The sequence below is a fragment of the Trematomus bernacchii genome, unplaced genomic scaffold (genome assembly GCF_902827165.1).
Source record: "Trematomus bernacchii unplaced genomic scaffold, fTreBer1.1, whole genome shotgun sequence".
Classification (NCBI taxonomy): Eukaryota; Metazoa; Chordata; class Actinopteri; order Perciformes; family Nototheniidae; genus Trematomus; species Trematomus bernacchii.
In genome coordinates, this window is record NW_022987821.1 from 3,306,664 (window position 1) to 3,331,366 (window position 24,703).

The 24,703-nt window shown below is 41.4% G+C and overlaps 2 protein-coding genes across 3 annotated transcripts in view; both read left to right on the plus strand.

Moving 5' to 3' along the window:
- LOC117499211 (aryl hydrocarbon receptor-like) overlaps positions 1-3,525 on the plus strand; it is a 37,861-nt gene extending 34,336 nt beyond the window's left edge. The window contains exon 11 of the mRNA XM_034151587.1: positions 35-3,525. Within this exon, the coding sequence (XP_034007478.1) occupies positions 35-121 (87 nt within the window). The 3' untranslated portion in view covers positions 122-3,525. The remainder of the gene's footprint in view (positions 1-34) is intronic.
- A 679-nt stretch (positions 3,526-4,204) lies between these two features.
- Positions 4,205-22,186, plus strand: LOC117499212 (aryl hydrocarbon receptor-like). 2 transcript variants are annotated; one of them, XM_034151588.1, is made up of 11 exons: positions 4,205-4,669; positions 5,226-5,413; positions 9,706-9,791; positions 11,504-11,593; positions 12,635-12,761; positions 12,957-13,096; positions 14,713-14,918; positions 15,016-15,125; positions 16,163-16,304; positions 16,449-17,670; positions 20,371-22,186. In XM_034151588.1, the coding sequence occupies exons 1-11, from the start codon at positions 4,629-4,631 to the stop codon at positions 20,515-20,517; spliced, it is 2,499 nt and encodes an 832-aa protein (XP_034007479.1). In that variant the 5' UTR covers positions 4,205-4,628; the 3' UTR covers positions 20,518-22,186. The 2 variants fall into 2 exon arrangements, with proteins under 2 accessions (XP_034007479.1, XP_034007480.1); XM_034151589.1 differs by lacking the exons at positions 4,205-4,669; positions 5,226-5,413; positions 9,706-9,791; positions 11,504-11,593 and adding an exon at positions 11,944-12,007.
- Positions 22,187-24,703: the final 2,517 nt, after the last annotated feature.

Here is a 24,703-nt window from a genome sequence, read left to right on the forward strand (position 1 = left end):
ATAAAAATGTATAATTGTATTTCTGTTTTCGCAGATCAACAGCCGTCCAGTGGTGGGTAACGGAGGGTTCCCCTACTCTTCGCTGCCCAATGGGAACGCATACTACTCAGAGAACAAATAGGAAAACTGCCGCTGTGACTCCAGGACAGCAGAGGATCCCGACCCGGACTGAAACACGGATTAAAGGAATCAAAAAGACTCCTGTCTCTAAACCTGAAAGAGGATCAGACTGAAAAACTGAAATGTGCCAGAGGAGGAGGAAGAGGGGACAAAACAGGACGCGAATCCTTCCTCTTTTTACCTCTTGTTAGGAAACACGGAGGAAAGCTTTGTTTCAGGACGGATGCTCTTTGAAGAAGAGGAGACATTTCCCTCTTTGGAGCGTGTTGAATTATACCACGAAAAAAAGATTACCGATTACCTTATTCTAATCAAGTTGGAGACTCTTGATTTTCTGCCAGGATGATGAACTAACTCATCGGAGGAGGAGGGAAAATCCACCAAATGAACTCCTTTATCCTCATCCTCAAAGTCTCTTTTTAAAAACCCACTTTTACTGTCGAAAAACAGTAAAAGTGTGTCCAAATACCTGTGTTCTTCCACTACGAATCAATGATGACAGACGAATCCTGCAAAAGTGTAAATTTGCAGATTTCTTCTTTATTGCAATTGACCCTCTTCGACAGATAAAGCTAGTCTGGTTAAAATGGAAGTTATTCTGTCTCAAAACATGATCAACATGTTGGATTTATGAGTCTGGCTGAGCCGTGCAAAAACGCAAAAACAATGAAAGCAGTCTAGCTTATTGTTGCATTGTTATCAGAAGAAATGCATCATTTAATCTGCTTGATCTCCTGGAGTTATTAGCACTTAAAAAAGAGAGATATTTCACTTACATTACAAAAAAGAGACTTGAAGGATGAGGACGAAGTGGGCCTGAATCTACTTCCTGTTAATCCTCTGCCGTCAAACACCATACTCACTTATTTTGAGCGCTCAGAAGGATAACATATATCTAATTTTGTTGTCGTTGTTGTTTTGTCCCTTTGAAAAGGCGTCTAGATTTCGTTCATTTCAACTCTTCACTGCGCAGACAGGGTATTCAAAAGAAAACGCACAACATAATCATCCTGCTAAGAAAGAAAATCACCATTTATAATGATTCAGTGAAAGCAGCTGCTTGTTAGTGCCTCTTATATATTGTTAAAGCATTCAATCAGAGCTTTCATCACTGAGCCAGTTCTTTGTTTTTCTTTTTTTTTAAATGTTTCTGTGTTGTTGTTTTCCTGTTTTAGGGAGAGAAAAAAAAGTCACATTTCCACTGGGAATATTTGCAAAAGAAATCGTTTAAACCAAACCTGCCCTCGCCTTAACTTCACAAAGCCAATTTGTGACATATGTTTGCACTATTCCTTTAAATGTGTTTGCCAAAGCATAGAAATGGTAACTAAAATAGAGCTTCCTTACGCAACTGGTTCCTCTAGATTAGATAGATATTGGATCATGAAATCATTATTATGTCTTATTTAAATAAAAAATAATTGTCCTTTTTTAGAATGGCCCCAGACTGAGAGTAATAGCTAAGCACTTACTGCCTTCAATACAAGACCTTTTGAACATGAAAGCATGGAAACATGTCACAGCAGAGGCATACGATGTAAATAAGAACCTGAACATGAGCATAACAGGGCCCCTTTAAAACTGTCTTTTAAATTCGTTTTTCTTTTTCTAATCTAATAATCAGTCTCTCAGTATGAAACTAAATATGAGAGCAGACTTTTTATTCATATTTCCGTCCTCTTCCTCTTTCCTGTTTCTGTCCTTGTGGTTAATTTATGGCTCGGACGACCGGGAAATATCGACGATCGTCCGGCAGCGAAAAAACACAGAAGTAAGAACAGTTAAAGGCAGCTATTGTATATTTTAAATAAGGGAAAAAATGGAAAAAATGCTTAACAAGTGCCTTTTAATTTACCTCTTTGTGATTGTCTGTTTATTTTCTTCAAAACAACCCGATTCAGCACTTAGATTGGAAATAAAACATCACGGGAAAGCCTTTGAATTGCAAGAAATGTGTGTCGCATCATCAGTACTGAGCCATGAAATCTGATTTGTGTCTAATTAAGTTTCACTAGTTATCAGCACTTACTGTATGTACTTTTTTAAAACTCCTAAAAGAAGGTTTTGATTTTAGAAGCTGTAATAGACAAAAGTAGTGACAGCTGACTTGAATGTTGCCTTAAATACCAAAAAGACTAGTAAATAAAGCCATCTGTGATTCTTTGTTCTGCAGGATACCAAAGGGAAAAAACAGAAAACTAATATTTTGTTCAAGAATTCTACTTTCTGTGGATCATTTCTGCACATGAACAGCAGGAAATAGACCCGAGTGATTGTAGTTGTGTGTGAACATGGTTTGAATATTCACAAAATTACAAATATGCTGCATTCATGTCACATTAAAGTGCCTAGTAGTAGTGTTGATTTGTGGCATCATAGGAACAAGTGAGTTGTAGAAAGGCATTCTGGGTAATGTAGTCGTTTTTTTTTATTGATTTGGCTCGATTTCCTTAAAATAATGTTCGAAAATGCCCTGTTTGTATGAAATGCAATCATAAAGATAACTCTCATTCTGATTTTGCTCAAATAGTATTTAAAAAAGCAGTGAAAAACATGTATTTTACTCTTAAATCTACTTAATTACTGTAAGTATTACAGTGAAATCCCATCCTTTCTCCCTATTATGATCATTTCGACAGCAGATTCACCAAAATAAAACCAAAAATCATCACAGATGGATGTTAAAAAGTACACATTTAAAAGACTCAAAGTGTGCTTTCAATTCAATCACAAAGTATTCATATCAAAATATAAAATATATCTTGTTGCTTGCCTCTAGTTGGGAAAAAAAGCCTTATGTACTTATTATACTTTTAAACCGTGGAGGCAAAGGCTCCACATTGCAGTATCTTTGTGTACCTGTATATAAATATATATATTTGTCTTTTTTTCAAAATACGTAATGTCCTATATTGTGTATTTTATTGTTGCGTTAACCTGACTCACGCCTTCATCATTTTTTGTACATTTTCTGCACAGCATATACAAATGTTAACCTCTTGTTATGATGTTTTCTGTTTTTTTGTAACTTTGAAGCATATTATATCTCGTGGATTTGCCTTCATTATTGTGCCTCTGACAGTGTATTGAGTGTTTGAGTCAATCTTTTCCCGCTCACCATATTAAAGGTGATCTGATCACACACAGAAGTGTCCTTATCCTCCGGGCTCTGAATAAAGAGCTTTATTTTTTGAATATTTTAACAATATGAGGAATATTATAATATGAGGAAATGTGTACAAATACAGGTTATTATTTGCTGGGAAGAGAAAAGTTGATGGTTGATGAAAAGATAACATTTACTTGCACGGCCCTTTTCTTTAATCATAAATGAGAATGTTGTCATTTAAATATTTGGAAAATTAACATAAAGCCTTATTTTTAAGCCATTTAGATGGAATTATATTTTTGATGTATATTATTGTATTTATCCTACATAAATATTGTACTTTTTGTCCAATGCAAGAGTTTGAAGTGTCCACAAGATGGCAGTGTGTCTCTACATTCTGGCAATTTAATGTATCTTTCCTGTTTGTCCCCAGTTAAGCCTTTAATGGTGGCCAGGGATAAAAAACAGTCTTATATTGTCTTACTCTGACATGCTGCATTACAAAGTAAGTTCACTGAAATGTCCCCATTACTGTTTTTATTTAAAATATTTATCTCCTCAATTAAAGACAAACATTTTACCATAAAGTGGACAAAACTGCTGAAAAACAGGGACCTTTCACCATTTAAGATGTATAAAAAAACACTAATAGATCCTATAATATGACATATTCACTGCCTTTACCTATATTAAAATATTCATAATACATAGGAATGTTATTTCTAAAGACAACAATCCTAATTTTTATGTTTTAGTTTGTCAAACAATTTCATAAAATGACACAAAACATATATATTTGTTAAAATATTTTTTAAAGCAATATTTTTATATAACAAGTATATACTACTTTTTCTGTAGTGTTTTTTTTTATTTTTGTTAAAGATTAAATGTACAAAAAAAAAGTCAGCCGTTATTTTTGACATGACGTAACCTTTGACCCGATGCGCGCTCCCGTCTTCAAATCAGTTCCCGGGGAGCGCGCTCTGGTTGAGTGAGAGCAGTAGAGAGAGGAGAGAGAAGAGGACGGAGAAAGGCGAACGACATTTAACTTCATAACGTTTTAATTTGAACATTTGTTGGGACTGAACTCCGTGCGCAGGATGTGGGTGTTAAACTGAGGTTATTTTTTAGCGGAACCCTTGGGGAATTTGACCCAGCGGAGGAGCGCCATGGACGGGATAACCGAAGTGACAGTGCCCCTGTGACGGTCCGGTAATAACACTTCGACAGGGAGCTTTACTGGGTCTGTTTGATCGTCTTTCATACAGTGAATGATTCACGGTTCTGGTTCCTACCACTGCTACTGGATTTTACTCTGTGGAGCTTTTTATATTTACATATAAATTAAGAGTTTATGGTTATTCTCCAGCTTCACTGTGAATAAATCGACGTCAACAACATGTATGCTGTACGGAAAAGAAGAAAACCGGCCCAGAAGGGGTGAGTTTGTGTCTTTTTTTTTTAACGTTATTTCATAAAAAGCTGTTATTTTTGTCATTAAAGACATGTATTATTTCGTTTAATATATTATTACAGTTAATAACATTAATATATCAGGTCTAAATATGTTAAAAAGCTATATTTTAGCACTATACAGTAGCTTGACTGATACCTGTTTTTCTATGGTTGATATGCCAATATGGATTCTTGAGAATATTAAAAGTTAATGAGATTGTCATTTTAATCCGCATGACTATTGGCTATATGGCACAAAAAACTCCCAATGCCAGATCATAATTGGTGAATATAATATATGTTTTAGACTGAATCTCAAACCCAACACTGCTATATTTTTATATTGTCATCAAATGGAAATATTCTGGATGTCTTGGGCATCCTTTTAATGTCATTTCCTCATTATTCTGCCTCATAATTGAGATTTCTTTGGAAACATTAGGATTTAAACTAGTACACCCTATTTGTGACCCTCCTGATGGGAATATCATTCTTTCGATATATGAAAAAAGTGTTAAATATCACTGCTTATTCTGTCCAGAGCCAAACCAGCCCCAGCTGAAAGTGCCAAGTCCAACCCGTCCAAACGGCACCGGGACCGCCTGAACTCGGAGCTGGACCGCCTGGCCAGCCTGCTGCCCTTCCCCCAGGACGTCGTCTCCAGCCTGGACAAACTGTCCATCCTCAGGCTCAGCGTCAGCTTCCTGCGCACCAAGAACTTCTTCTCTGGTAGGAAACACAAGATTACAGTGAAATATCAAAGAAAAGAGGGATCCCCTTACTGCAGGAGGACCCTGTATTGAGAGTACTTGGATGCAGGTACTCCGCAGAGTCAAATGTGGATAAACACCAGGTTTATGATTATGGGGGTGTTTTTTTGATGAACAGTCTAATAGGATGTTTAAAAACTGGTTGCATGTGTGTTTCCAGATTCAGCTTGTTATAAGTATTATGTTCTTTGTGATTATCTTCCCTATAAAGTTGTCTATTTGAAAGTCTTTCTACAGCGCAGGTGGCAGGTCACACATCAGCTAATGCATCAGAGGATGTTGCATTAGTAAATAACAAAACGGGAGGCGCTAAAATACTCTGCCGCTATCAGTAGTGGTTTAGAAATAGTGACGATGATGAATCTTGAACTTGAGAAAGAAAATGAAGCTGGTGTATGTCAGTGTGTGTCTTTAAAAAACGGCTGCCTACTGAAACACTGAAATAGCTTTTCACACCTCACACACAACCTGCGGACACTCAGGCAGAAACAGATGTAGAAGTAAAAGAAAGAAGGTCAGGGAAAGACTGTGAAAATGAATTTGATAATTCAGATCTATAAAGACATCGGAAACTTGGAAGTCATTAATCATTTCCCTCTGTTTTCTTATTTGTGGCGTTTGTTTGGCCAAACGCTGATGTGCTCTGATATCCACACAGCCTCTCAGCAGCTGCTTGCTTTAATAATTCAGTCAAACTGGGTCTGGAGAATTCATACAACCCCCCCCCCCCCCCCAAATAAATATCATGAGAGGTCGTGACCTTTGTGTCTTTCTGTTTAAGAAGAAGTAAAGTGGCTTTGTCGAGGAGTAAGCGGGTTTACAGGCATAACAGATGGATTTTAGGAGTGTGTGTGTGTGTGTGTGTGTGTGTGTGTGTGTGTGTGTGTGTGTGTGTGTGTGTGTGTGTGTGTGTGTGTGTGTGTGTGTGTGTGTGTGTGTGTGTGTGTGTGTGTGTGTGTGTGGTGTGTGTGTGTGTGTGTGTGTGTGTGTGTGTGTGTGTGTGTGTGTGTGTGTGTGTGTGTGTGTGTGTGTGTGTGTGTGTGTGTGTGTGTGTGTGTGTGTGTGTGTGTGTGTGTGTGTGTGTGTGTGTGTGTGTGTGTGTGTGTTCACAGATTTGCTGTGAAAGGCAGATTGTAAATCTGTCCAAACAACACAAACAGCCTTCAGAAATCCTCAAATATTTAGCAATACCAAAATGTGACGGTATGCACAAATCTGCACTTAAATACATCTCTCAAATGCCAGTTTAAACTGTCAAAGTGTGTATTTTCTTCAGTGATTTTATAAAGTAATATCTTTGCAATTAATTCCCAAGACCTATGTTTAGTAAGTTGTTAATAATTTAACAGGCTTCCCACAATAATCATCCTTTTAGCAGCTAAATCAGTGAGTTAATCAGGCTTTAACCTGAGTGTCTGCTTGTAAACAGACCTGCAGACACTGCTCTGTACAGGAGGTGTGACCCCTTGCTGACCCCTCCCTCATGGTAACGTCTCTCTACACCCTCACAGTATAGTAGGTCAGCTCCTCTCGCCTGTGGCCACTAGTCGACCCCTGTCCCAGAGTCTCTGGGTAATGGAGGTCTGAGCAGATGAAAGCCTCGGAGAATAAAAACACTGCGGGATTATCCACTCACAGCCGCTTTACAGGGCGAAAGGGGGGGGGGGGGGACACAGGCGCCCACTTTTCAACTTTTGACTCCTACATAAAACCTCAGAAAAATTCAAATTCAAGCGTCCATGGTGTATTTATTTGGATCTTTTCTTCACAGAGCTGAGTTAGAGCTAACTCTAGTCAGCCCCCATGGTGGTGTCACTTTCTGTTAGCATAGGGAAGAAGTAGGCTGGGTTTAAGTGAGGTGACACAACAGGAAACCATTTCATCTATTGGGGAATGGTGCATTTGTGTGCACTCGTTATACCTAAAAGATCCTAATTAACTCGCACAAATGTTAAGTCATGTCTTGTGTGTGTGTGTGTGTGTGTGTGTGTGTGTGTGTGTGTGTGTGTCCACATCTGTCCCTGTGGAGTCATCTGCCCAGTGCTCAGAGCAGATTAGTGGTGACTTATGTAATAATGAATCATTGTTTTCTATTATTCCCTACCTCTGTTCCATGCTGCTTCCTCTCTGTTTACATCTGCATCTTATATGTCATAGTTATTCAAGCTGTATTTGTACAGAACCCAGAGGGATAGAGTATGATTAAAACAGCAGAATAAAGCGTTCATAAAGCCTCCTGAATATTTCAACAGACACATTGTAGTTTCTGCTGATGATGTTGTCATCCAGGGCCGCGCTTTGCACTTGGTTGAACCTTTGAAATATTTATTTTGGTGGCGGCGATGAGCGGCAGGATTAGACGGGTCATGGTGGGTGTCATCGTCCTGCAGACTGACGGAGCCACGACACGAGCTGCTTGTGGTTCACCTTTTGGACACACAGTTGGAACAGTCTAGTCTATAGCTACATGACATCTTTCTGTCGTTAAGGAACTGAAACTTAGTGGAGGACAAATATTAACATTATTCGTCTAATAATTCAAGCTTGGTTCTGGATATTTCTCTCTTTTTTCAGACACATTTTCTTTCACAGGAAGCAAATTTAGCCCTGAAACGTTGGGTTTTTCTATTCATCAGGGCTGCATATGACCATTTGTATCATCATGGATTGATCTGCAGAGTCCTTTACTGTCTTTGCCACTCTAAAACCAAAATATATGAACTTTTTAATTTGAAAATAAAACTGAAAAACGGAAGGAGATCTTCATATTTGATGATGATGAGTAATCGTTGTAGCTTATTACCCTCGTTAAATGTGAGAATGTGCTGCTGCTTACATACATTTGCTGCATTATGTGAAAAATATTATAGTATATATTTTTAAATCATGATGTTTAATCTAGCCAGCAGTAAGTACAATTCTTAAATATGGAGTATGGAGCTCGCTCTCCTCCTCTGTAGTGAGTCAGAGGAGCTGAAGCGTCTGTTGTGATGTTTTTATTGGCTGTTGGTGTCCTCGCCGCCCTGAGTTGTGCCAACAGACCTCCTCCCCCTCCCGAGCCTCGGGGTGTTTTTTCTTGCCGCCGGCTCCCATTCATGACGTCAGGGCGCGGAACACCCCCCCCCCCATCGCCACCCTCCATGACTCTCAATTATTGATGGTGGACATGTTTTCCTGCTCTCTGCTCTGTGAGCACACACACACATACACACACACACACATACACACAGACACACAGACACACACTCACAGACACACACACACACACACACACACACACACACACACACACACACACACACACACACACAGACTCACACACACACATACACACAGACACACAGACACACACTCACAGACACACACACACACACACACAGACACACAGACACACAGACACACAGACACACAGACACACACACACACACACACACACACACACACACACACACACACACACACACACACACACACACACACAGCATGGTGAGGATTTAGTTTTATGTTCAAAAAGCTTTCATACTGCCTGTGCTGCAGCACCTCTTTTCACCCTCTGTCTGAAACCAGAGCCCAGTCTGCTCTGATTGGTTAGATGGTCGGCTCTATTGTGATTGGTCAACCAATTAGAAATGTCCCGCCCCTTAGCCTATCACGTACAATGTGTTGGGCCGTATTGAGTGTGAGGAATGTGGGTCGCAATCAGAAGAAGCGTCTGTATTGTCCGCCGCTCACAGACTTCCTCTCCCATTAGCGTCTGCGCTGCTGCGGCTGCAGAGGAGCTCTTTGTTTCCTACACACACTCGCTCACACACACTTCAGCCCCTGGTCTCCGGGGTCAGAGGTCACAGAGGAGCCCTGCGGTCTGCCTCACTGTACGGGACATGTTTGGGTCACAATAACTGTCAACAAACTGCTAATGATCAATGGTTTTTATGTTTGTGTTTGCAAGCTAAGGCTAAAAAGTCCGGGGTCAGGATGAAACTACGTAGGATAAACTTGAATAACCTTATGAATTTAAAACGTAACTGTATTTTCATGCCAGAATATTTAATGATGTGTTTTAGCAGCTCAGATTATATAAAAAATCTTTAAAATGCAGATTTAAATCCGTAGATTCAAGCTAATATGTACAGTAGAGTATCAGTCTAGCTGTATGACGTGATTGAATATACTTGCTTTTAAGAGATGTCGGTAAATTATAGAGAGATATTATTACTCGCTAACTGATCCTCTCTGTTCCTCTGTCTGCAGTGACTCTGAAGAACCAGCTGAAGAAGAGTAGTGATGAAGGCAGAGCGTCTGATGGGCACATACCTGAGGGGGAGCTGCTGCTGCAGGTCAGTGAAGATATATTTACACTTCCATTATCGCTACACATGCTTTACTGATCTGCTTCATGCTGTCTTTAATCATAGCTACGTGTAACAGATGCGTTTCACTTTACAAACATCTTGACTCACTCCTCTGTATTTTTTATCTTGATTTAAACGAGACACAGTGAAGTAGCTATCCTCTAACCACTGAGGCTCTGGGTTAGTCATGGATTTTTTTATTTTTCAACAACGACAGCGGGCTGTTTTAAGGTCAGCTGTGATGGAAGAGAGAGCGCTCTGCACAGCAGGAACACAGCAGAAAAGACTTGTTCACCTCTGACAGCACAGAAATGCTTTTTGGGAGCGATCAATTTGGGTTGTTTCACTTCGATATCACACTATTATAAGCCAGTAAAATGTTGGTTTGGGTTTTCATTCTCTTAGAGAGCTCCCCGTAATCCTTATGGAGCTCATTGCTTATCAGTCCATCCCACAACTTCACTGTTTTCAGTTCACTCTTACCGCGATCGTTGTCACTTTCGGAGAAAAAAAGCCAAGAAATGATTAGTTTTGCAGATTTAAAGAGGTTTCACGACAAACCTTTGACATCTTAGGTAAAAGTCCAGAAACTGCTGCAACAAAAGGCAAAATAGAATCAGACACACGTATTGATCCCGGAGGAGTAAATGGGTCAGCGGTGAAGATGAAGGATCAGCAGCTTCCTCTCTTCCATTACAGACGCCGGACCATGAATTATACAGAGCCGGTGAACACATCTATTATTGAAGGAGGGGGGGTGGAAATCAACTAAAAGCATTTAAAATATTCCTTCATTTTTCACAGTATATAAAAGCAAATCTTTAACACACTCCTCATACGTTCATATCTCACAGAGCTGTTGGTGTGTGAGCTGGGTTTCAATGTGTGTGTCTTCTTCTGTGGTGGATGCTGAGTCCTGTTAGCTCACATTGTGTTGTCAGGTGGCAGAGACAACAAACACATGAAGCTACAGTAAATATTTATACACATGCCACTACACTCTGCATTTTATATACAGCCTTGTGGGTGTGTGTGTGTGTGTTTGGTCACATGCTACTTTTATCAGGTTTTTTTAAGATTAGATCCTAAACCAATCTGGTCACGGTATTTTTTGTTTTAATGCTGATTCTGATCATTTCTGACCTCATGTGATTGGTTTTAAAATATGTTTTAAATGGGAAATGTAAAGTTTAGCTCCAACAGCAGCGAGACAAATGATATTAATGTGGAGTGCATTAGTGTCTGCTCAGATGAAGCCCGTCTTCCTCACCCTCCTCCTCATCAGGGAGGTGTGGGCGGATGTTTTTCGCGGGACACCGCTGTGACTCTTGGCGGTGTCAGGCCTCGGTGTCATCACCTCCTCACCGAGCCCCGAGGCCGAGGAGGAGCGGGGATGAAGATGTTAGTCACCCTGTGCTGACCCCTCCTCATCCTCCTCCTCGTCTTCCTCTCTTTCTGCCCAGGGAGAAGTCTACTTTCTTTTGTCCTCTTTCTTCCTGGTTTTGGAATCAAATACAGAATGAAGTTTTTTGCGGATGAAAATGACTTTAAATATGTTTTTGTTCACCTTTTTCTTTCGGGCTACCATTGGGTTAGACCCTCTGGTGTCCAAAGGGACATTTCAACTGTCAAATAATGAGAAGGAATAAATGTTTTTTGTATTATTATAATAACCATTTCCTGTGTTTTCTGTGCAGGCCCTGAATGGCTTCGTGATGGTGGTGACAGCGGACGGAACCGTCTTCTTCTGCTCTCACACCATCCAGGATTACCTCGGCTTCCATCAGGTAAAACTCAAAAACACTCTCTTTACCAACAAGTCGCTTGAATTGAGAGTTGAAGTCAACAAGCAGCTTGATTGCTTTATGGCAAGTGAACGCATCGTCCTAAGTGATCTGAGGATCGAAACAAGCTCACATATAGAGCGAGAGCTTTAATCCAATTGGCTCCTCAACGCACCGCCGCTGCCTCGCATCTAATCTAATTTCAGAGAATGTGATTATCACATTTGACAAAGTCAGTCCCACACACACTCACATACACACAGACACATAATGTAGAAGCAGACTATAAACACACACACACACAGCCTTGAACCCCCTTTCTCACACACACAGGTGTAAACATCACCCCTCACCCCTCGTTTCCCCGTCCACCTGAGGTGTGTCACCATGCATTTACCAAACGGACCTGAGTGTGTGGTGAGTCGCCGAGTCGCTGAGTGTTGGGAAACAAAACCACTGAGTGTCAGCGGCTGTCTTCACACCGGAAAACAAGACGCAGTAGGGGAAGAAGCGCAGCCACTACGGAAAGACACAGACGTTGTTTCCGAGTTTTTATCTACTACTGAGGAAGGAAACATTTATAGACGGACAGCAACAAAACCTGCAGTATCAAATTATCACTAGAGTTAAAGAAAAAATGGTAAAGCTTCAAAATAGAGTTGAAAATTGGAACAATATTACATTTGAACAGTTTTCAATGTTATGCTTTAATTTAAATATAATTTAGCTTCCCATTTTTTAAAAGTCTTCCATTTTCCTTCAGGGTCTGTACAGTATTTCGAGTGAAAAGTGACTAACAATAACTCCCCTTCTCATTTTTCTGTCTTTATTATTTCATGTTAGTCATGCCGGGTTGGGACAGATATCAGGGTCACAGCAGGTCTTTGGTTGGGTTCCAACTATTTGAATTAAATTTGCAGCAACACTTGATTTCTTTGGCTAAGCTTCAAGGCAAACCCAATCAAACGCACCCCTCAATGTCCCTGCTTACAGTAACTTCAGGTCAAATGTTTAAGGTTATTTCTCATCTTGTTTTTCTGTCAGACTGACGTGATGCACCAGAGTGTGTTTGAGCTGATCCACACTGAAGACCAGCAGGAGTTCAGGAGCAACCTGCACTGGGCCCTCAACCCCCCCAACAGCCTCGGCCCCCCCACAGACCCCTCAGCAGGTCTGTAGACTGAAGTCTTCTGTGTATTTATTTATGTGTATGCCCTTATTTTTATTTATTCTTTTCCCTTTCATTTATTTATTTCTATCTATATTTCCGTAATTATTTTCTCATTCGTCTAAAGATTATTCATTTATAATGTCCCTTTTATAACTATAATAAAGACTTATATGAGTTATAATTGGATGTTCTCAGATGGCGAGTCGGGGTCCTCCTCTTCTTCCTGTCTGGTGAGCTACACCCCCGAGCAGCTTCCCCCTGAAAACTCCTCGTTCCTGGAGAGAGGATTCGTCGTCCGCTTCCGCTGTTTGTTGGACAACTCCTCCGGATTCCTGGTGAGACAACACACACACACACACACACACACACACACACACACACACACACACACACACACACACACACACACACACACACACACACACACACACACACACACACACACACACACACACACACACACACACATACACATACACACACACACAATAATAACAATGCTTTTATTATGTAACACATTTGACGACATTTCCCACAGATGTTATTGTGATTTAAAGACATGATTATTGATATACACTCTCCCAGTGGAATATAGTGATAAAGCTTTATCCATATTTGAGGCTCATGGTGTGTTCAGGCGCGTTGTGTCTGCTGGCAGTATGGCGTGCCACCTCAGAGTCTCTGAGTGATCAGAAGCCACCACCACTCAGTCCTGTAATCCGCCTTAAAAGAGCCTCGGGGTCGTGGGGAAAAAGGGCCTTAATCCCCCCTGAGCAGAGGGGAAACTTGCTTAGTCAGGGTGGCTCGCTCCACACTCACACACTCAGCTGCAGATGAAGAAAACTCTTCGGGGTAAAAGAGAAAAACCTTAAAACTGCTGGGAAAAGTGAGCAAGGCATTGCAACTTTTCAATAATAATAAAAAATGTGCGATCAAAAGAAACTGTGTCTTAACTTTTCCAGGAGAAATGCCACATTTTCACGGCTACTGTGATATATTTATAGTCTATGTATATTTGGACTGCTGACCAGAACAAAGAAGACGTTTTGATGGGCACAATTTTGTATTTTAGATATCATTTTTTTTTAAAGTTTAACTCAATATTTGTGGCTAGAAAACATCTAAGATATAAAACAAAAGAGTTAAACACTGCTAATTATTGAGATATTGTTTTTAAAGGGTATTTAAGAAATTATGGGGCAGTGTTTGACCTTTTTGTATGCTAAGAAAAGTTAACAAAGTGATCATGTGTGCTTCTTTATTTAGTGTTCCCTAAAAACTCAAGTTAGGATTTCCTCACTTTGCTAAAGGAAACTGCAGCAGCCGCTCTGAAGGGGATCGAACCGGCGTCTCCCTCCTGCCTCCCTGTGTGTTTGCGTGAGCATTAAGCAGGTTCCTGCTTCTGTCTACCGCTCGCTATGGCTTTGTTTTTAGTAATCCCTCCTGCTATTCAGAGCTAGATTCCTGACATCACGGCTGCAGGCCTTTAAACCCACCAAGGTCAATTAACCAGCGCTAACAGAGGAGGGGGGGGGGGTCCTCACACGGGATGCCACAGGGTGAGAGCAGGACAGGAGAAAGTGTTTTCATTTTCCAAGAAATGCTCACCCAACTTTTGTCTCATTTGACTCTTTAAATGACTGTAGAAATAGAAGTGATCACACATAACTGTCACAGTATCCACACAATGATAACAGCAGACATTGTTAAAGGGGTACTATTCAGCCCTTTTTTTTAGGTTCATATTAGTAGTTTGTGTATGTTTACAGACTTACAGCTGGAGGGTTTCCAGCAGCAGACACCCAGAGTGTTTACAGTGCACTGAAGTGGTTTGGCTCTCTGCCCCCCCAGCAGGGTAAATAAAACGGATGAGTTTGGACAGGGAGGAAGGAGCAGCTCTCACTCAGGGAACTCCATGTCTCAGAGTTTTTCTCCTTTCACTTTCTCTCAGGCGTTGAACATCCAGGGTCGCCTGAAGTTCCTCCACGGTCAGAGCGGGACGCAGAGCCACGGCGAGGGCAGCACCCCCCCTCAGCTCGCCCTGTTTGCCATCGCCACGCCCCTCCAGTCCCCCGCCATCCTGGAGATCAGGACCAGGAACATGATCTTCAGGACCAAACACAAGCTGGACTTCACTCCCATGGCCTGCGACGCCAAGTACGTACCCTTACACCTCACACATGTTGTTTACTCAGGTTACTTTCAAATCAATTGTCTAAAGTTTGAGTTTTTGTGTGTATCTGCTGGTTTTCAGGGGTAAAATAGTCCTGGGCTACACCGAGGCGGAGCTGAGAGCTCGAGGTTCTGGTTATCAGTTCATTCACGCTGCGGACATGCTGTACTGCGCTGAAAACCACGTCAGGAGTAAGTCTGGAGTTACTTCAATATGAATATCAGTGGGGTGGGATTCAATTGGTAACTCTGCCAAGCAGCTGAGCTTAAACTACTTTCCTGAAGCTTTTTTAGACTTTTAAAGATTCTGAATAGTGTAGTTGTTGAAGAGCCTTGAAAGAATGCTAGGGGAAAAAAACGGACTATTTTGTGCATGTGAACGTATTGTCTGAAAAGTTTGGGATAACGGGGGCTGCTCACAGTGATTTTAATTAAATCTTTATTGATTTACAAATATGTGACATTTGCAGCTTCCTCCCCTCTAGCATCAGTAGTTGTGTATTGACCCCGGTTTATGTTTGAATCAACATTACATTTGTAACACATGCACAAAACAAACAAACGCTGTTAGTGTGTGTATGTTTGTTTGTGTGTGTGTGTGTTGGTGGAGGGAATCTCCGAGCGAGAGTCAAGTGTCCTACTTACCTCGTGTACCGGATGACCCGGTTAGTCGTAACCATGGCGCCCTGAACACCCGGCAACCAGACTCGCTCGCTCAATCACAAAGACACACAGTGTATACACGTAGTCATGCATACAGAACGGAAATATATGCATATGCATTGGAAAACATACAACATAGAGACACATGCATGCTCTGATGCACACACAGATGGGAGGCAGGTTTCCAAACAGCAACACAGACATGATAACAACACAGGAGGACATTTCATCCCTCCGATTCGGAGGAAATGTAAACTAAATGATGGTTGTGGTTCTCCTGAATGTGACACAGTTTGATGAGCTTCACCATGAAGCTTGTTTAGAAAGTAGACAGCACAGAAACACGACCTGTACCACATCACACTGACACACAGAACACTGAGGCGTGGAGAGGAGGAAAACTGTGTGTTTGTTTCTTAAATGTGTGTTTTAACATGTAGCCGAAGTGAACCTCAGCATGCTGCACGCCTCGCTGAGCTAACGCAGTGTGAGAGCGCCCTCACTGCGAGGCGTGCAGACATGAGCCGCCGCGACACAGAGCTCTGACTTCCTGTCTGATGTTTCAGTGATGAAGACGGGCGAGAGCGGCCTCACCGTCTTCAGGCTGCTCACCAAGGAGAACCGCTGGAAGTGGGTGCAGGCCAACGCCCGGCTCGTGTACAAGAGCGGGAAGCCGGACTACATCATCGCCACGCAGAGGCCCCTGGTGTGAGTGGAAGAGCAAATTGAATATCCTAAGATTTTTGTACCCGGTTTACCTCGAAATATTGCACAGCCCTAAAGATGACAATTGTTAGGGCTTGATTTGTGAGTTTTTTGCTAATCTGTCTGCTTTTTATCTGTATTTCGCAGGGAGGAGGAAGGCGGGGAGCACCTGAGGAAGCGTTCCATGCACCTGCCCTTCACCTTCGCCACGGGAGAGGCGATGCTCTACCAGACGGGATACCCGCTGCACGGCTTCCCCGATGCCTTCCAGGGCAAATCCAGAGGCAGCAAGTCAAAGAAGGGTAAGCTGGACAAGAGCTCCTCCGAGGACCAGGACCCGAAGGGGCTGCTGGGAGCTCTGATGAGCCAGGACACGTCGGTGTACGTGTGCCAGCCGGACCCCGAGCCCAGGATGTCGTGCCACAGCGGGCTTTTCAGCGAGCAGCAGGACGGGGAGGGTTTTGGAGGCTTGATGGGGGGAGACAGCTGGAGCCTCACCTCTAACGTGGAGATGGGGGGAGGAACCACTTTAGGATACGACCCGCTGCTGGCCACTCTGGACTCTCTGTCTATAGACGGGGAGGAAACGTGCTCCAACAGCGAGCTCTTCAGCGCGTTGGAGAACCTGGGCCTGAACGCAGAGGACCTGGAGCTGCTGCTGCTGGACGAGAGGATGATGCAGGTGGAGCTGGGCCCCCACCACGTCCCCTCGCTCAGTGACCTCCTCTCCAACAACGAGATCCTCTCCTACATCCACGACTCTCTGGAGAGCGGCACAGAAGGAGACTCCGCTCAGCCAGAGTCCCAGCAGGCGGCGCTCCCACCGGCAGCTCCACCCATCATGCATCTGTCGCAGCAGATGCAGCAGCACATCAGTGCAGGCGAGCTGGGGAAAGCTGCTCAGATCACAGCGGACAGCAAGACTTTAACTAACGGGCACTGGAACCACCATCACCACCACACTGCGCCCAAAGCCTCTCATCTAAACGGTGGACATAAACATCAGCCGGACTCCAGTCAGCAGCTCCAGCAGCCCTCGCTCCACCTCCACTTCCAGAATCAGCTCCCAACAAACGGATCTTACATCACAAACGGACACTCGGCCTTCCCTCCCAGCGTTGACGCGAGACACGACGGATACAACGGCGTCTCGGCGCTGAATGGCGTCTCCTCTGCGGACGTCTGTCACTACCAGAGTTTGATGACTCAGCACAAACACCAGCAGCCATGTTTGTCCCAGTGTCCGGCGCAGAGCTCCACCCTGGAGCTGGAGCAGCTGCTGGGTCTGTCCCCCCCGCAGCACAGCCTGCAGACGTTAGAGGCCTACAGCATGTTCAATGGCAGCACACAGGACTCCACCCACAGCAAGGTGAGAGACCCGTGATGCAGCCACAGAGTTATGTTAATAATGCAAGGTGTAAACACTTAGATATCAACAGGTTTTTTATTGACCCCACATGGTGAGATCTGGATAAAATGACCCTCTGTAGGTTTAATGCAGGGGTGTCAAACTCAATTTCATCACGGGCCACATCAGCATTATGGTTGCACTCAAAGGGCCGGTTGTAACTTTAAGGCTATATAAAAATACATATATAAATATTTAATATATATAAAATAATGTATTATATATTATATTACATTATTGCCTCTGCATTGGATTATTATCGGATAGGGTAATAACTTCATAATTAACTACGTCTGAAAGCAGAAGTCTAGGGCAAATAATTGCAAGTCTCTTCAGTAAGAATGTCACAAAATGATTTAAAAAGAAAAGCCAAATTCTGGAAAAACAAAAAAAAAGAAGTGACATTTTGAGAAAAAAAGTAACATTTTGAAAAAAAAATCTAATTCTGAGAAAAAAAATGCATATTTTGAGAAAAAAGTCAAATTTGAGATGCATTGTGGAACATGTAGTTCATGGGCAACGTGCTTCTGTAAAGTAGCATGTAACCGTATAATAAACATATTATATTCTTTGCAAGCTCTTGTGGGGCCACATAAAATGAAGTCGCAGGCCGGATTTGGCCCCCGGGCCTTGAGTTTGACACCCCTGGTTTAATGTTTAGATTCTAGAGTTGAGTTTATAATGCAAGTTTAAAGGTGTCAATAATGTCAATATATTCCCTACATGATTGATCTTGGTTATTAATTTCCCCCAGGAACAAAAATGATTTTACAGACCAATCTGCAGTCACATTTGATTATTATATATTTTCTAAAGCCTCAAGTACAGAAATAGATTTAAACACACACTTCTCCTCAGGACTGTTTTTAGTCTGTTCAATAAACACTCCCGATCTGGCCTGGAGTCTGCGCTGCCCTCAAATATCAGCGAACATCAACAAACCCTCACCCCTTCACCCGCGCTGCGCTCTTTCACTGTCATGGAAATTGATTTTTTTCCGAGTCAGCACACAGAGGCCGCGGACCGGCGAGGAGCTCAGAGGAGATTCTGGTGATGAGAGCCGACGCGCCGGGTAAATAAGACGAGGGGAGAGATGGGTCACTGCCATGTACTCTCAGGATGAGTCTGCAGAAGAAACTCTGATAGATTTTATTCGATTTCAATCAGGCTGAATGTTCCTGCAGTAAATACAGTGTGAAGTTCTACACTGGCATCAAAAATACATCAAATAAGCTTTACAGTATGTACACGCAGAAATACTTTCATTTTGAGTGTCGTCCATGGTGAGACAGAGAAAGGTTAATTGAAGGTGTTCTAGGGATATTGTAATGGTTCTTTTAAAACCAATCAAAAATGAAGGTGGTCCAAATATTGAATCCAGAAAATTGCAGATAAACTAATAAATACAAAAGGTTTAAGCTCCAGCCCATTATACATTTTAAGCTCAATTACTTGATATGTTCATTCAAAAGGAACATGTTCAGACTGTCTGCTGTACAAGCCTTTTCTAAAACAATAGTAGCAATCCTGCTATTTGTTTTTTAATGAGACTAAAGTTGAGGGGAAGCAGGAGTTCGTCTTTGAAGTGCAACAAAAAAACTTTTCGCAGTAATGACAGAGCAGCGAGGGCTGGGGAATGTCATCCTTAAAAAAAATGAATCATTCAGAGTACAGAGGAGCTGGAGGTCTTCAGAACTTAACGAGGACGATCAGCCTGGCCAAATTAAAGTTTGGAGCAGATTTAAGCACGAACGTTTCAGGATCTGCACCCCTGTTTTATAAGGCCTGTTCAGTTGAAATCACACAACTGCTTTTATAAGGAATATATGTATATGTTATCAATATTGTGATAAGAGAATAGATAGTGTCATCAATTTTGGATCTTGTAATTATGTGAAAGCAACCTATTTACATTGCAATGTCGGCCAAAAATATCTTTATACATAGTGATTTTCTTTATATTCTCCAGTCCTACTAGGGTTGAATTGATAACATAACTTTACATCAGGGGTGGAGCTTTGATTTTGAATGATAAGAACAAGGAAAACACATAAATAATCACCTAAAAGCTCCAGACAATCTTTCACAAAGACAAGAATATCCCATTCTGTGCCCCTCTCCTCCTCCTCCTCTCCTTCAGTGTTATTGTTGGCCGTTGACATATCAAATGGGAGATAATGAAACCTGAGAGAATGGGGGGGTAAAGACGAGAGGCGGCGGTGAGAAAGCGAACATTAATGAAAAGAATAAGGTCGGCCCGGCAGGCATCCATTCATCCTCCTCTGTTATTCTTCAGGGTCACTGGCTGGCGCTGAAAGCAAAATAGTGGCAGGCCGAGCACTGAGGCGTGCTGACCTACAATCTATCTGTCGTCATTACCTAATGCTGAGAGTACTGCACTGTGGGGTAAATGCACTGTGCTAAAGGGAAGTGGCTAAACACTGATCTGACTCCCAGAGAGAGGATGAGTTATGATCATCACAATGAATACACATATGTTTTATTATGTAGGAAATCAGTACTCAGAATGGAGCTATTTATATCAAGATGGGGCGCGAGTGATTAAAACATCTTAACAAGACTTTTAACGAGCAAACATTGTGATGGAATTAAACTAACAACATAGATACATCCTGACAATGTGACGTCTTTCTTCCACAGCTGGAGAACGGTTGCCTCCTCGCCGCCACTAACGCAGCGTACATCCGGACGTGTCTGATGCCCAACGGAAACGGAGTGACGACACACGACCTCCCCGACCCGCTGCCCGCGCTGCCGGACCCTCAGAAGTCTGGATTCTTCCTCTGAAAGGATGAGGAAGTGTAACTGAGGGTGTGAAGAAGGAAAGGAAGGTACACAAGCAAAGACAATCCACATCTTTTTGATTTAACATTAAAAGAGGGAAGGGAAAAAGGACTTGGAACCGATAAGGCCACTGAAGGAAGATGTTTTTATATCCGTCACACTGCGTATTAATATATTGGTAGTCGTGCGATCACTGAGTTTAATTTTCATGTTTGGAAAATATTTGTGTTCTTGTAGCCAAAACTCATCGCTGTCTGATCTGTATATACACACTGGTAAAGTCCGGAAGAGAGGAGTACGAAAGCAACCTACCCAGGTTAATAACATAATAATTATAATAAATATAATTAATATAAATGTCCCTTATATCTTGCTGTAGAAGATAGACTTCAGCGAGGCGGGTTACTTTATTAAACTGGTGTCTATGTTATATTAAAATAACTGCAGTTAACAGGCTAAAAAAAAAACACCAATGGAGATTTTATAACATTTTCATTTGTGTGTGTGTGCAAATAAGACTTTAACTTATGCTACGATACATGATATACCGGTAAATGAAAAAGCTATTGCACACTTTCTTTCCTCGTACGCGGATGTTAATCATATAGAGAGAGAGATTGGGACTGAATACCAACAGATATTAAATGTTTGTTAGTAGATGTACATTAGATGTAGGTGAGTAGATGTCCTGGTGCTTCAACTAAACAGCATTTCATTCTTATATATTGTTGATGAGATTCAAACGGATGGTGAAAATCAGAGCGTTTTATTGGTTCCTCCTGAAGCTGCATTGAGCCGCCTCGAGGTTGACACGATGTTGTGCACTTACCTGTATATTAGAGACTTTATCAGAGGGTCTGATTTGTCCGTCAGCAGGTCTGAAATCAAAGCATTTTTGTTTCCTGAGCAGAGACAGTGTGAAATGTCCCATAATGCCTTGTGTCACTTCCTCCTCCTGCAGAGTGCACAGTCATCCATTAAGGAAATCAGTGTAAATAATAGATTACAACAAGAGAAGGCCGGAGAGGAAGTGCAGGGAAGTATTTCTCAAGTTTTCCCGCCATCCCAGACGATTCAGAGGGTACATACATGCACTTAAATGTTTTTCATTTCATATCTGGCTATTATATGTGTGGGGATTTAAAGTAAGAGACTCAAACCAAACTAAGCTATTCAGAAATTATACATTTCTGCTTCATGCAGGGTTTGAAATGTCTTTCTTTATTCGTACTGTAATTAATAACAAACCAGATAAGATAACAAAATCAAGAATCATAACCACGTCCATCAGTGGGAAATGCTGCGTTCATGTCACGTCAGATTCGCACTGGATACATCTATTAGTTAATATATCAATAACGATAAATATCCTGATATATATATATATATATACAGTATTTAGTTGGTTACTTAAATAAAAATGACAAATGAAAGGTATTTTCTCAATTAAAGAACTTGAGTGCAAAATGGACATGCAATAAAGGCCTAGGTTAATCACGAAAGGAACAATATAGGAAATAAAAACTAATTTGTATAAGTTTTACGAAATATATTGTCATATCAGCCAGCTTTAAGTCAGATGTACTGTAAGTAACACAAACAGCTTCTTAAAGGTAGGGTAGGTAAGAATGGAGAAACCAGCTCGAGTGCGCTAGAATTTGAAAGTACACAGCTGGAAAACATCTGCTCCTTCCTTCAGACTTCCTTACAGAGCCCCTCCTCCAACACACACGAACGCGCACATGACCAATGAGGGCACGAGATAAGTTTGTGCACAGATGGAAGGCTGACAGGCAGGTAGGCCATCCAGTTATTTTAGCCGGGCCGGCTCAGATGATTGGTCGTGCTTTTTACAGCGCTACGGCTTCCACAGATGACATTTTTTTATGTATTTATTGTCAAAGCATTTAATTTATTCATTGCTATCGGGATGTTAAGAGCATTCCATGGAATATAACAAAAAGTGTATCTCGAGCCGGTTTCTTAAATTTACCTACCCCACCTTTAAGGGATTAAGACCAAAACGGCTGATAAAAAATGTATATTTCTATAAAAAGGTCTTGTCTCAAGAAGCTTTAAGTAATGTTTTGGAATACACATTACATGGCAACTTTAACACAGATTTGATAAAAAGGTAAGTTGTTTTTCTGCTCTGTTTTCTCTTTTAAGATTGGGTTAATTGAGGGTCTGATGACTTAACAGCTACAGGGACTTGAGCTGTCCTGTACGGTCCTTTTAAACGGGAATATAACAAAAAGTGTTTCTGAAGTGAATTACCTATCCCACCTTTAACTGGAAATATTATTAAAGTAAATTGTTGTTGTTTTTTCAGATGAAGACCATATGTGTCCAAAAGAATTAGCTTTGATTTCAAATCAAAATGACAAGTTACAATTACAGTTATCTATATCTATATCTATAGATATCTATTATATTTGTTACTTTGTGTCTGATTTTGACCAATCATTTCTCATCCAGCAGAGTTCTGATGTGACTTGAACGCAGCATTACTCACAGTAAAACCTAAAAGGTGCAAAAGCTGGACGCCAGCGTTAGCATCTAGCATTTAGCTCGGACTCAGAAACCAAAAGAGAAACGTGTGACCACGCGTGTGTGCGGTGTCTGCATCGTTGAATGTCTTGTTAAACTGTAAAACATGAAGCTTTTATTTCACTACAGAAAGGTGCTTATAAGATACTTGTGGATTTTAGTAGCGTTAGCTGATGAAGACACAACTTTCAAATGCATTTACAGATTTGCCTCTTGTTTTTGTTTTTGCAATTTTTTGTAAACCTTTCTTATAAAATAGAATATTTAAACCAGTGTTGAGATCAAATGCTGTGTGAAAGATTATAAAATGACAATCCTTTTACAAGGTGCTTTAAAAACAAAAAAAATGGTGTGTGTGTATAACTGTGTTTTTTAATGGTGTTGTTGCGAGCACTACTTTAAAATCACCGCTCTTACAAACTCTTTCTCCAGCACTGAAAGTAGTCTTGTGGTAAAAAAGCATTTTCTGACTCCATGTTGTGAATATTGTTCCCGAGAGTCTTGTGTTTTATATTTATGTCATGTCCGTCACTTTAGCTCAATACTTAAACGGTGCCATAGCTTGTCCAACGTTACTTCAACACACTCAAGCTTTTATTTTAAATCCACTCCGTCCATTTGATAGTGTTTTATATTTGCATTGTTTTCTCAGCCATTTGGAGTCAAACTTGGAACCAAACTCTCCGTAAGCTGTCTTGTCGTGGTTCATTTTTTTAATTCTCCAAGCACACAGACTTTATTTAGCTACTTTTATCACTGAAGGTCGTAGCTAAAGGAAACGTTTTAAAAATGCAGTTTGTCTTTGAGCTGTGTGTGGAAAATGTGCTCCTGGATCCTGGAAATAAAGGATTTTTGTGCCATCACATTCAATGTCTCTTCTGTTTGATTGTTTTCTAACGTCCCTTGTTTTTATTTCAGAGCCTGATATGCCTCACCTGACCACCAGGTGTCCCCGTAGTTCCCCTCCTCCTCACCTGAGCAGCTCACCTGTCCCCAGTGAAGATGCACGCAGAGTAGACAGATAGTCCTTACAGGAAGGTTTGGTAAGAATTTCACAAGAAATCAGATTAAAACATGAGTAGTCAAATGTGGAGCACCCCTCATAAACATTTCCTTAAAACCTTTCAAAGATATATATTTTATATCTTAAATGTCTTATGTTCTGTCACCTAACCCTCTTCAGACAATCCATCAAATACTAATATGATAACGTGAACAATAGTGAAAGAAAGATATTTAAAAAGTGTGTGTGTCCAGAGGAAAAGCTGATAAGGTGAAATCCACACTGAGGTGCATCATGGGACCTCAGAGATGTAAAATAACCGAAGTGACGCACGCCACCAAAAACCTGAGGAAGCTTTCAGCTGCTGTCACTAAACACACACACACACACACACACACACACACACACACACACACACACACACACACACACACACACACACACACACAGTGTTGTCCATTTCCACTCCTCTGCTTTTTGCACCCGCAGATGTGTGAAGTCACGCCGGCAGAAAGCAAACAAACACACACTGATACCACCGAGAGCAAAGTGACTATTACTGGAGAAACACACTCAGCTCAAGCATAACATATCTCCTACTCATTTGTATCCGCATGTTTGAGGATATTTCCCAAT